At 35.8% G+C, this 13058-nt stretch overlaps 1 protein-coding gene across 1 annotated transcript in view; it reads right to left on the bottom strand.

Annotated features, from left to right (window-relative positions):
* The window catches only part of SYNE1 (spectrin repeat containing nuclear envelope protein 1), a 583464-nt gene that overhangs the window by 38092 nt on the left and 532314 nt on the right, over positions 1 to 13058 (bottom strand). Inside the window, 3 exon segments of the mRNA XM_044001388.1 lie at positions 565 to 715; positions 1608 to 1795; positions 12345 to 12507. Coding sequence (XP_043857323.1) covers positions 565 to 715; positions 1608 to 1795; positions 12345 to 12507 — 502 coding nt within the window.

The following is a 13058-nucleotide window of genomic DNA, read 5'->3' on the forward strand; positions in this document are numbered from 1 at the left end:
TTTAATCAAACAAATGCCAAGTACAACCCAACTTTTATTACAAAAAGTGGATCATGACTAAAATGTTTGGCTCAAAATAAGGAGGGAAACCTGTTTTATCTTTAAAAACTTTTTAAAAAGTTTAAATCTGTCAGATACAATTAAATAAGGATTTTATTTGTGATATGTATCTTCATAGCACTGAAAAGTTTCTTAGAAAAGAAAAATGATAAGGTGGCATTTTCAAATCAAACCTGAGCCAGGCTTGTTTCTGTGTATTCATGCTTGCTGTTGCCCTTAAAATCTCTCCCTTAACCAAACACTTAAGGAAAACATCACAGTTCTGATGCTTGATGACTAGACGAACCAACTTATTTACCAACTTTTCTAATTTTTAATTTAAAAAATTAGTTATCACACACACTAGACTGCAAAATAGTACAGATGATAACTGCACAATTATCAACTCAGTTGTATGATCTGAGAGTAAATTCAGTGAACAGCTTCTGCCCTGGAACAGAGAGGCAACCAGTTGGCTGCTGTAACCGGATAAGGAGATATTGAATTTCAAGCTTTGTAAGTCACCTCGAATTTCTTGAGCTCTTCCTTAGCAACTGTATACAGCACCCCAGAAGAGCTGGGAAAAGCAGCAGTCTTTTCGGAAAGCTTTAGCCAATCTTCAAAGCGAGAATAATCATCCAAAAATTTCTGCCACAATCTCCAGGTCTCTTCAATTCTGTGACCAAAAAAAAAAAAGTACCAAATTTAATTGTTCAAGACTTGTTTACACACCAGAGTACTGCTTAGGAACAAGACAACAGACTGAGAAGGACCAAACAAGAACAGTTGTGCCAAACAATAATTGTGCCTTAACCCAAATTTGACCAGGGTGAAAACAGACAACTGCTCAAGCTAAAATAAAACAGCTGTGGTTTTTTTCCTCCCTATGTCCTGAAGCCCTGGATTTGGAATTTGTAGAACAGAATATTGTAAGCAAGAAACATGAGCTCCACTGAGTGTGTATAAAGAGGTTTATAAATGCAACACCATGTTTACAGTCTACACTCATGCCAATGTTCTAATGAAATTAAAATAAGGTTTGAAAATTGCAGTCTAACATAAGATCAGGCCCACCCTCACAAAATGGATGTTTTTGCAGCCAGACAAATAACCAATTTTCATGGGCAGAGCTGACTAGAGAGCATTGAAACTGTGGTTTAAAGTCATTCCAGTTTTTACTCAACTCCCTGATATTTTCCCGTACTTGAAACTTCCAAGAGCTGGGAGATAAATCATCTTCAACTCATTATATTTTCATTGTTAATAAATGAATGTTCCTTTTTAGCAAAGACCTTTTTGGCAGTGACATTTTCCCAACTTTACATGATTTAGTTAAGGAAGTCATAACTTGGCCTGTTAAAGTTAGGTTCCTTTCTGCATGCTCATATTACTACCAGACCCACTCTAGGTTGTGGTAAAACTGAAGCATCGAGAATATTTTCTAGCTTTGTAAGCATTAGGGAATGGTGACACATTTTTCTACCAAATAACATATTTCACCATCTATGGATGGTGGTGATGGTGAGGGAGGTCTTCTCTTCTTTAAATAGTTAAAACAGCCTGCTTACTTGAGTCTCCTCTCCATAGACATCGCACAGATATTTCTCCATCGTCTGTCTAGGTTCCGTGTGGCCTGCTGAATGGAGTCACATTCTGTTTCGGTAGCACAAGCATCGCAGTCATGGAGAAGTACCTCACACAAATTCAGTACCGATGCCACACCAGTGCTGTGCTTCTCTATGTCTCTTTGAAGTTCCTAGAGGTGAACACATCATGCTTCAGTCAAAAATCAAAGGACATGCCTGCCAATGAAGCAACTGACAAAACTCGATGTCTTTTACATAGTGAGCATTGAACAGCTCTGTAGATTTGTTTAAAGATTGAAAAAGAATGAGACCTTTCTCATGTAGGTCCTGAAACTAAGAACTAGAGGTTGGAAGCTGGCATTTTGAAAGCCACAGAGAAGCAAGAAAAAAAAAAAAGCAAATTTATAATACTTAGTTTATTGTATTATTGGAAGAAAGTACTTTTATTAACTGGGAATGCGATTGATAATATCAAAGAACCTAAATGTGGTTGATGATATTAAAGACCCTAAAATCTATTTTCAGAACTCAATCAATAGATCCAGGTAAGTTACAAGAGGAGGACAAACCAGAGACAGACTTCCCTAAACTAATGAAACCTTTAAGAATGATCCATGTGTATATATGTAGACTAAACCACATTCATTTCTACAACCCATAGTGTGATATGGTAGAGAAGATACTCTATATTTTAGAGACCTGTATATACTTGAGATGAGAAAAGAGTACAGTCATTGCTTATATATATATACACACACACATACACATATAGATGTATATATACATAGACATACATAGACACATACATAACATACTGGTATATGTATATATACATGTATTTGCAAAGGTAAGTATATGTGTATATCTATATTCACATACGGGGCAGCTACTGGTACAGTGGATAGAGTTCTAGGCTTGGAGTCAGGAAACCTCAGCTTCATGAGTTCAAATCTGGCCTCAGACATTTACTAGCTATTTGACCCTGAGCAAGTCACTTAATCCTGTTTGTCTCAGATTTGGAGAAGGAAATGGCAGACTGCTCTAGTGTCTTTGCCAGGGAAATACCAAATGGGGTCATGGAAATTAGGATATGACTAAAATGACTCAATTACAAAAACAATCACATATATATTTTTAAAGGCTTAAATATATTTTAGGAGTCAGTAGAATATCTACCCTGAAGCTAAATCCACCTTTATGTACTCTCTCTTGTAATTAGAGTATGAACTATTTAAGAACAAGGATTTCTTTGCTTTCTTATTTGTAGGCCCAGCATTTAGCACAGTGCTTGACAAATGGTATATGTTTAATGGATGCTTTTTCATTCATTCACTCAGAGATAGCTAGATGATAAACAGTGCCACACAGCAAATATATATATATATGTATATATATATGTGCATATGTATACATATATATGTATAGATATATACATATATATATGTATAGATGTATAGATAAACACAGTACAGTATGAGAGAGAGAGAGAGAGAGAGAGAGAGAGCGAGAGCGAGTGAGAGCGGGGAGGGAGAGAGAGCGTGAGAGAGCAAGCCGGGGGTCTTAATAGTTTTTGTGTCATGAACTGCCCTTCAGTCCTTTAGGCCCCTTCTCTGACTAATGTTTTAAATGTATAAAATTACACACAAAGGATTAGAAATGAAACCAATTATACAAAATACAACTATCAAAATACTTTTATAAAATATTCACAGACCCTAAGTTAAGAACTACTGTACTAAATATATGGGTGTTTTGACTATATTAGACAAACCATCATGATTAAAAGGCAAATAAACGTAATTTATAGTAAATTCAGTCAGAAAAAATACAATTTGAGTCCTACAGAACTCTGGAGTCAGCAGCTTGTATCTGCATTGAGCAATCAGATGTACCCCCAAAACAGGCAGTAACTAGAAACTAAATTTCTACCCAAGAACTACTCTCTATTATGATTAAATTTAAATATATAGAGTACATTTTTTCTTTAGGGGAATCAGGGTATTTTAAACATTCATATATAGTTTCTAATCTGATTTTCCATGTGTTGTTTCGAACACCCCCATGGAGCCCAACAAGAGTCATCATAGCATAATGGATTAAGAACTGGTTTTGGAGTCAGCAAGACATTGGTTCAAATCTCTTCTCTGTCACATACTGTCTGATCAAGTCATTTAAACCCTTGTAGAACCTTCTAAAATGATAAGCTGCAGAGCTTCTACAAGCATGAATGGGTAGACAAAGTCTCTCCATGAATTTCTCATTCTAAGAAAAATCCCAATTTGGTTAAAAAGTACAGTTATCCCTTCCACATCAAGGGGGTTAGGGGCCCAGCACCCCTACGATCTGGTAAGTCCACATAAATATTTTTGGCCCTCCCTTCGTACCAGAGAAGAAGTCTGAAGTATTATGTTATTAAAAGATAAAATATGTTGATATTATATAATACTATACATATATATTATGCATTTCTGAGTTTCTAAACTTTTTATGTCATCTGTTAGGGATAACTGTATGCTATGCTAGATAGATTCACTATAGTTATAAATGTATAGAAATTGTCACATACCTGAAGGCACAATTTCTGAATAGCCCCAGATTTTCTATAATTAGCTATCTATGTCACATTAATGACCTTCACCAGCAAATAGTCTTGCAACCCTCCAATAGACTAATGAAGCTATATAAAGGAAACTATGTATTTTTTAGTCCTAAGAAGGAAATTTAAATTTTAAACAAATTAAATTTATATTTGTTTTATGTGTAGCATCCGAGTGAATGTTGTCTTATTTTTTTTTCTCTTGCACATAATTTTCCTAAAATGTTGTTTCATGTGATAAGGCCTGATTTGGATAAAATGACAATATCATGAAATATCAGTGAACGAGAAAATACCATGAAATAAATACTAAACACTAAGAAATATCAAGACATACCTTCCAGGTATTTATTTATATAATGATCTTCATGGACTCACATAATTTGAGTTAGAAAGAATCTCAATGGTCCTTCAGTTCAATCCATAGGAATCCCTATATTGTGACACACCAAGACAGTGATTTTCTAGCCTCTGCCTAAAGCCTTCCCTCCAAGGAGAGGAAACCTAAGGCATCTTAAAACAATCTCTTCCATTTTTAGGTAATTCTGATTATTTGGAAGCGTTTTTTCTTGGCCTTAAGCCTAAATTGGTCTCTTTGCATTCTCCCATTGCTTTGGGTTCTGCCTTTTGGGGTCATCATGCCCTTCCCCCAATCCAAGTCTTCTCCATGCTAAACATGCCCACTTTCTTCAACTAATCCCCATAACTTTGCCCTTCTTTGTTAGCTTATCAATATCCTTCTCTAATCATGGCACTCAGAACTGAACCCAGTACTACAGATAAGTTCTGCTAAGGGTAGAGTAGAATGGGATTTGCATCTCCCTCCTCGTGGAATCAATTCTCTCTCTCTTTTTTTTTTTGGGGGGGGGTGAGGCAATTGGGGTTAAGTGACTTGCCCAGGGTCACACAGCTGGTAAGTGTTAAGTGTCTGAGGCCGGATTTGAACTCAGGTCCTCCTGAATCCAGGGCCGGTGCTCTATCCACTGAGCCACCTGGCTGCCCCGTAATCAATTCTCTTAATGAAGCTCAGGACTGCATTAGCTTTTTTAGCTGCTGTAGCACACTGTTGACTCACATTAAACTTTGCAGTACATTAAAATGCCCAAATTATTTTCAGAACTGCTGCCCACCCATGACTCATTAAGTTCATACTTGTAAATTTGATCTTTTTGTACCCAGTTAAAAAAACTTTACATTCATCTCTACTGAATTTAATCTTATTAGATTCCTTTTGGATTTTGAGTCTTTGATCTATTATATTATCTATCCCATTGAGCTTTGTGTCATTGACAGATTTGATGAATATGACATCTATGCTTTTTATCCAAGTTCTTGATAAAAAATGTTCAACAGTATAGTTGCCAAATATGGATCCCTGGGGTGCTCTGCTGGAGACCTACTAACATGATGAATTGTACAATGAACAACTTCTCTTTGGATCTATCCACTCAAGCAGTTTGGAGTCAATCTGATTGTATTATTCACATCTATCCATCTTCTCTCCAAAAATAATATGAGATACTTTATCAAAAGCTTTGCTAGAATCTAGGCTAACTAAGTCTACAGAATTTGCTTCATGTACCAGTTTGGCAATTTTGTGGAAAAAGGAAATGAGGTTAATATTTGGCATGATCTATTTTGATGAATCCATGCTAGTTCTTTGTAATCACTGCTTCCATTTTTTTGTCTCCTAACTATTTCTTAAGTGATCCATGCTAGAATTTTCCCAAGAACAGACGTCGAGCCCACCATAGCCTATAATGTGCAAAATCTGCTTTGTCCATTTAAAAAAAATATTAGGACATTTCTCTTTTTCCAATCTTGAGATATCTTTCTCATTTTCCATGATTTTTTTTTTTGGTGAGGCAATTGGGGTTAAGTGACTTGCCCAGGATCACACAGCTAGTAAGTGTGAAGTGTCTGAGGCCAGATTTGAACTCAGGTCCTCCTGAATCCAGTGCTGGTGCTCTATCCACTGCTCCACCTAGCTGCTCCATTTTCCATGATTTTTAAAACATCACCTAAAGTGGGTCAGCAATCAAATCTGCCAGTTCTTTCAAGACCCAAAGATGTAGTTTCCAGGGCCAGGAGAAATGCATTCATCAGGGGGGTGATTAGGAGATTTCTTACTATCTGCTTACATATTGTGGGCATTAACTCCCTGTTTGTGATTTCTGTTCTGTCACTTCTAGTGTAATGATCATTTTCTTTGGCAGAGAAGACAAAAAACCAAATAAATATATTCCTAGTCGTTGGTTTGCCTGGATAAAGAGTATGAAATCTAACCCTGACTTCCAGACAAAGAAAATTGTTAATGTATTCTCTTGGCCAGAACATGAAGTATTTTTTTTCATGTTTTTTTTTTTTTGAGGGGAAGTTAATTGTACTAGTTATTTTGCATTCAATTAAGGACTCAGGGAATCTGATACAGTATAAAACATGAAAAAAAATTGTTTGTATCCCTAAATTTTAGGCAACTCTGACCCCAAACCCCTTCTTATTCATTCATATTATTATTCATTTTTTCAACTATGTTCTTCCTGTGGACATTTTCAACATATTAATACATGATAATTAGATGGCAATAAATGTAATTTTTAATACAGTGAATAATTATAAAACATCTTAATCACATGAGAGGACTTGAATCGAATCAACAGGTTGAATGAGCATCTCTCAATGAGACAATGTGTGCAGAACATTATGCAAGGTGTTGGGAGAGTCATGAATTGTAGAAAAGCCATAATCCCTGTTTTTGAGGAGTTTATGATTTATTAGAGGATACAACACAAACTATAAGATAAAATTTTAAGTGATAGAGACATATTAATAATAGTGACTAATTCATATAATGGTCTAAGCGCTTTTCCACTGTAACTCCATAGTAGAAAGATGACTAAACTTGGTATCCATCATAGCACTCAGAAGACACAGGTTTAAGTTTGATCTCTGAAATATATGAGCTGTGTGTCTATAGACACATCATTTAATCTACCAGATCTCAGACTCCCCAACTGCAAAATGGGGATAGAAATACTTGTAACTACTCACTTCATAGTACTGTTTTGAAGAAAGTGCTTTAAAAATATTAAAGAGCTAAATAAATATGCATTATTAGTATTATATTACTCTCATTTGACAGATGAGGAAACTGAGACTCAACCAAGGCATTCGTATGGTTTTTTCAAATATCTTCTTTCCCATCAATCGATGTTTTACAGAGACTTCAGAAATTTGTATGTAGGAAAAAAAGAAATTGTGAATCATTTGCATAACAGATTTTCTCCATTATAGGCTAATGGGATAGTTGGAACATCAATGGGTTGGGAGAGCAAGGATCCATGATCAATATTATTCTCCCACCATGACATGCAATCTTCCATATAATTCTCCCACTATAACAAGCTGATGAAAGAGACAATTGTAGACATATTTGCAGAATGTGGTCTTTTTAAGTGATCTGATTATATTCCAGTATTGCAATATTTTGTACTATGTAAAGGTTAGATATTGTTATTTTTATATAGAAATAGTTTTTCTTGTTTAAATAAATTCCTGGGAAAATCAAAGAAATTAACAAATTATTCTTTAGACTATTTGTATTTACAGATGCAACAATAATGGGATTGGTCTTTATATGGTCCTTCAGTGTGCCCCAGCCTCAGTTTAGCCCAAGGTGAGGCCACAGCTTTAGCAAGATCTTCTTGCTCTTTGACACTCCAAATATGCCCAAAAAATCCATTATAATAACATCCACAATCTTACAACTAATATCACAATGTGTCAGAAACTTTTTTCTTTCATTGACACAAATAAGAACAATTCATCATTATATAGTGCCATTGCAATTACATCAGATAAAACAACTAAATGATAAACAATTATTTCTAAAGCATTGATGAAGAAATCATAATAGAGAGGGTCTTTCAAAGAGACATATTTTTATTTAGTAGTAAATATTTCAAATTAATTCTTTTACTTTTGAAATATATTTATAAGACTCCAAACACCTGAAAAATCTATTTTTACATTAGAAAACACAGTACTGGGCAATTAACTTCTAACATTTCTCTTTTGGATCATTCTTTTTCTTTTGTGTTGATTCAGAAAAAAAGACTTAGATCTTGTATAGCCCCAGTAAAATTTTCCAATATTGCCAAAATTTCATATAAAATTAAGAAGAAAAAGTTAGTATCAAATCAACAATTACTTGATAAGTACCTGTAATATACTTGGGACAAAACTTCGCACTCATAAACTATTTAAATTTGTTTAATTGAAAAAATTATCTTCAATAATAGAGGAATCAGAATAACTCTATGTGCACACTAATGTTATAATTAAAGACATAAGAAAAGTCTAATTAAAATTCTGAGCATGCCATACATCAGTGTCCTGTAAGGATGGGGTTGTTTATTGCATTATTTCAAAGATTTATGGTGTCTTTGAGAAAGTATGACTAACTTGCATTTCCTTGATAAATAAATTAGCACTGGCAAATTGATTTAACATATTCTTACAAAATGAATAATAGTCATGGTTACAAACAGAGAAATCTCAGCATACACATATGGATGCATAATCAAGGATAAATTGTACCATCTCATTTACTAACAGGAAGATTCCCATTTTATAATATACACTAAAAAAATATAATTATTAAAGATATTTTGGGATGTTTTTGTCACCATCCGGGAAAGCAACAGGAAACAGTCAAAGAATAATTACATATGATCTAGAGTAAACTGATAAAGCAACTCTCCATTATGGGTTTGTGGAAGCATGGAATTTGACAGATGGCAGATGATCTGTGTAAACCCCAAGGACTAGGCTGTAACTAGCAATTTCTACCCTGCTCTACCCCATTACATAACCCCATTACAAGGGTGTCTCAAATCCTGAATTTTCTGGTTCATTTCTTTTCTTTCTTTCTTTCTTTCTTTTTTTTTTTTGGTGAGGCAATTGGGGTTAAGGAACTTGCCCAGGGTCACACAGCTAGTAAGTGTCAAGTGTCTGAGGCTGGATTTGAACTCAGGTCCTCCTGAATCCAGGGCCAGTGTTCTATCCACTGTGCCACCTAGCTGCTCCTCCGGTTAATTTCAAACACTAAGAGATTATAAAGATAATTGTGATAAGGTATGAACCCAGTTTCAGAGTTACTGAGTTTACTACACTGTGGTGGTATTTCAAGTCTTACGATAGTTAGACATTTTTGCATGGAATATCCACAGGAATTTGCAAAGGTAAGCCTGACTGAAGAAATCAACACTCATGGTTTGAAGGCTCGTATAGAATCTACAGGTAGCCAGCGCCCTTTTAAATAAAATAATGTGAAATCTTCCGATTTTGTGTGTTTATGTGTGTTGAGTTTTGCTGAAGGAAAGAAAATGGGGGTGGGGAGAGGAAAAAAGGATGGAAGGAAGCAAGGAAGGAAGGAAGAAGGAAGACTAGACTATTACAATAGTTTCTTAGTTGACCTCTCTGCTTCTGGGTCTCCTTCTTCTCCAATAAAGACTCCACATAGTTATGGGGTTGATAATTTAAAAATAAAAATCTGACCATATCATTGTGCTACTCAAAAATCTTCAGTGGTTTCCTATTGCTACTGGAAATAAATGTAAATATTTCTGTTTGAACTATAAAGTCTTCTACAGTCTGGTTCCTTCTGTGAGTGAGATTTTCCCCATCCCTTAGATACAAGTGATTTAACAGTAGTACTAAGTAGTTTATAGACTACAAACTGTGATATTCTTTACTATCTTAAGAGTAAGATAGATATTGAAAGGAGCTAAGGCAAATTCTAACTTATCTACTCTACAAGCTTAACCAAAGATTCAACTATCTGACCTCCAGTTGTGGTTAGGTATAGCTACCAATCAGCTTAAAGGTCAAATACCAAAAATAGTAACTTCTGAGCTGAAAGGGACCAATCAGAGGTAGGTTGAAGCTGGAAAGTCACACTTAAAGCAATAAGGTGGAAATCCCTGATAGTAGAAAACAACTCAGAGGACTAAATGTAAGAGAGGCATCATCTGAGATGGCAAAGATATATTCTAATAGATGGCTTCCTTTCTTATGAGCCTGTTAACTTAGTAATGGGGCTATTTTAAGTACAGTATATATAATGGCAAGTGACTATGCTGTTATCTGACCGATGGTTTCTTTCTCTTTATTCCATACTTATTGTACATGTACCACTTGGATTATGTTAATTTGTGGGAGGAGTCATAGTGTATAAATATCCATGGATCCTGAGGCTCAGGGTCTTTGGGTCCTAGACCTGAGACCAGCTTTGTTGTGAGACAGGTTCCCTCTCTCAATAAACCTATTTTTCTTTTGGCTTGGAGACTTTGGGTTTTTCTTCATCTAACATTGCGACTTAGAAATTTTTGCAAAACTTCCTATCTTTTCTGTTTCATTTCAAATGGATAGTCAGATGGTACAGTGGATAGAACACTTGCCCTGGAGTCAAGAGGACCTGAATTCAAATTTCACCTCAGACACTTACTAGCTATGTGACCCTGGGCAAGTCACTTAACCCCAATTGCCTTAAGATATCCAGTGCCATCTCCTGTCATCCTGAAGTATATCTTGCCACTGTGCTCAGATGGCTCTGGAGGAGAGAGTGAGGTTGGTCACCTTGGACAGCCTTACCCTCACTTAAATCCAACTCAGTGTAAGTCATGATATAACCCAGATGTCATGGTCCTCTTTGAGAACGAAGGACAAACAACATATAGTCTCATTTAAATATCTATTTTGTAACTATTTACTAAAAATTCAATAAGTAAATTCTATAATGTCTTCAGGCATTCTCTAATGTATGCAGACTGATCATCCAGCTGATTTCTCTTTTCTTTTTCAGCTGATTTCTTTCTTTCTTTTTTTTTTTTGGTGAGGCAATTGGGGTTAAGTAACTTGCCCAGGGTCACACAGCTAGTAAGTGTTAAGTGTCTGAGGCCGGATTTGAACTCATGTCCTCCTGAATCCAGGGCCGGTGCTCTATCCAGTACACCACCTAGCTGTCCCGGAATGTGAACTTCTTGAGAGAAGGGCCTGTCTTTCATCTGACTTTGTATCCCCAGCACTTGGCATTAGGTACTTATTAAAGGCATGCTGACTGCCTTGGGTGGTAATATGGTAGATAAGAGCTTTATGGTGAAGTAATGGAGCTTATCATCTGAAACCTATGTCAAAGTATTAGATATAAAGATGAGTGAGTAACAGGATGCCAAGATTTATTTGATATACATATTTCATAAAATTAAGAAACTGCTAGTAAGCAATACTGAAAATTAGATTTATCTTCTTTGAATCTTTGCATGATTCAACCTTATATTTCAGTGCTAAATGGCAGATTTGCTATGTGTATATTAGTTGCATGTCATAAGATCATAGGGTGACAGAATTAAAGCTGGAAGATATATTGGAGACCACTGAGTCCAACACTCTCATTTTATGTGGGGAAAACCAAACCAAACCAAACCCTGCGTTAAGCAATTTGTCCAAGGCCATGAAGCTGGTAAGTATATATAAGAGAGAGGCTGAAAGTAGGTTTTCCTTACTCCAAGCCCAGTACCCTTTCCATTATACAATGCTGCCTTCAAAAAAGTAGGTGGTAGCTTAAATATAATTCATGCAAAAATGTCTGCAATAATCATATTCACTCTTAGGAACTACAAGTATGAAAACCCCAGAACATGATTATTTAAAATATTTTCTCGAAACCCTGCAAGGAATAAAGGGATGCTTTTTTATTTTTATTTTTTAATTTTTAGAAGTGGGAAGAGGATGTAAAAGCAAACAAAAAAGCAAGCATTCTTTTGCATGGTTCATGGCAGAAGTGCCTCATCTTCCTTTGGGGAAGAAATCAATCAATAGGCTGTCCAATGTAGCTTCAGTGACAAAGACAATTGAAACTAACCAATGATGCTATAAATGCCTCCTGTCTTAGAACACCTTCCCTGCTCTGTAATGGCAGGAAGGCTGTTTGCCCAAGCATTCACTTTGCTGTGGTCTCTCTCTGTCATGCCCCACTGCCAGGAGGTGGGCCACTTCCGGATTAAGAAGAAACAAAAATGAAACCCTTCTTTGTTTTCTTTCATTTAAAAAACATGTTTTACCTGCTGTTCATTAAGCTTCTTTTGTATCTCCTCTGAGTCACAGGAGTCATAGACGATGGGCTTGGCCAGCTCTGATTCAATGTGTGCGAGCCAGGATCTGAGGCTGCTCATATTCTTATCCAGCTGCTGCACAGCCACCAGGGTCTCCTTCAACTTTTTCACCCTATGGGAAGAGAAACCAGAGGAGTGGACTTCATTAAAGGGCTCCACTTAAACATCACTTTCACGCAACCATAAGCAAAGTTGTTCCTTTATATTAACTAAGGCATATATGATCATCTCAAGAGTTTCTTGCATCAACATTTGGCCCCCTCTCCCATTCTATCCTCTCTGTCACATTCAGATTTCAAAGCCAAATTACACCTCAATCCAGAGAACTGAATAAACTGCATTATTCCCATGATGCATGTTAGACCACATTTTGATACTCATATTTGAAGGTCACAAAATTAGATTACATATCCATATACCACTTCATATATTATAATACCAGTCCAAAACCAGAAATTCTAATTTAGTGGGATGTGTCTCATTAAAATGGAAAAGTTCATTTTATAGGGCAAAATAAATGTAATGCATCACTGTCAAACAACAATATACCATTCTGTTTGAACATCTGTCAAGTATTTGACTAATGTACTTTTAAAATTCAAATATCACATGATATGTCATTCTACCTAGTGCCATTAAATCACTTTTAACACTGTTCTTAGC

Source organism: Dromiciops gliroides, chromosome 4 (genome assembly GCF_019393635.1).
Source record: "Dromiciops gliroides isolate mDroGli1 chromosome 4, mDroGli1.pri, whole genome shotgun sequence".
Classification (NCBI taxonomy): Eukaryota; Metazoa; Chordata; class Mammalia; order Microbiotheria; family Microbiotheriidae; genus Dromiciops; species Dromiciops gliroides.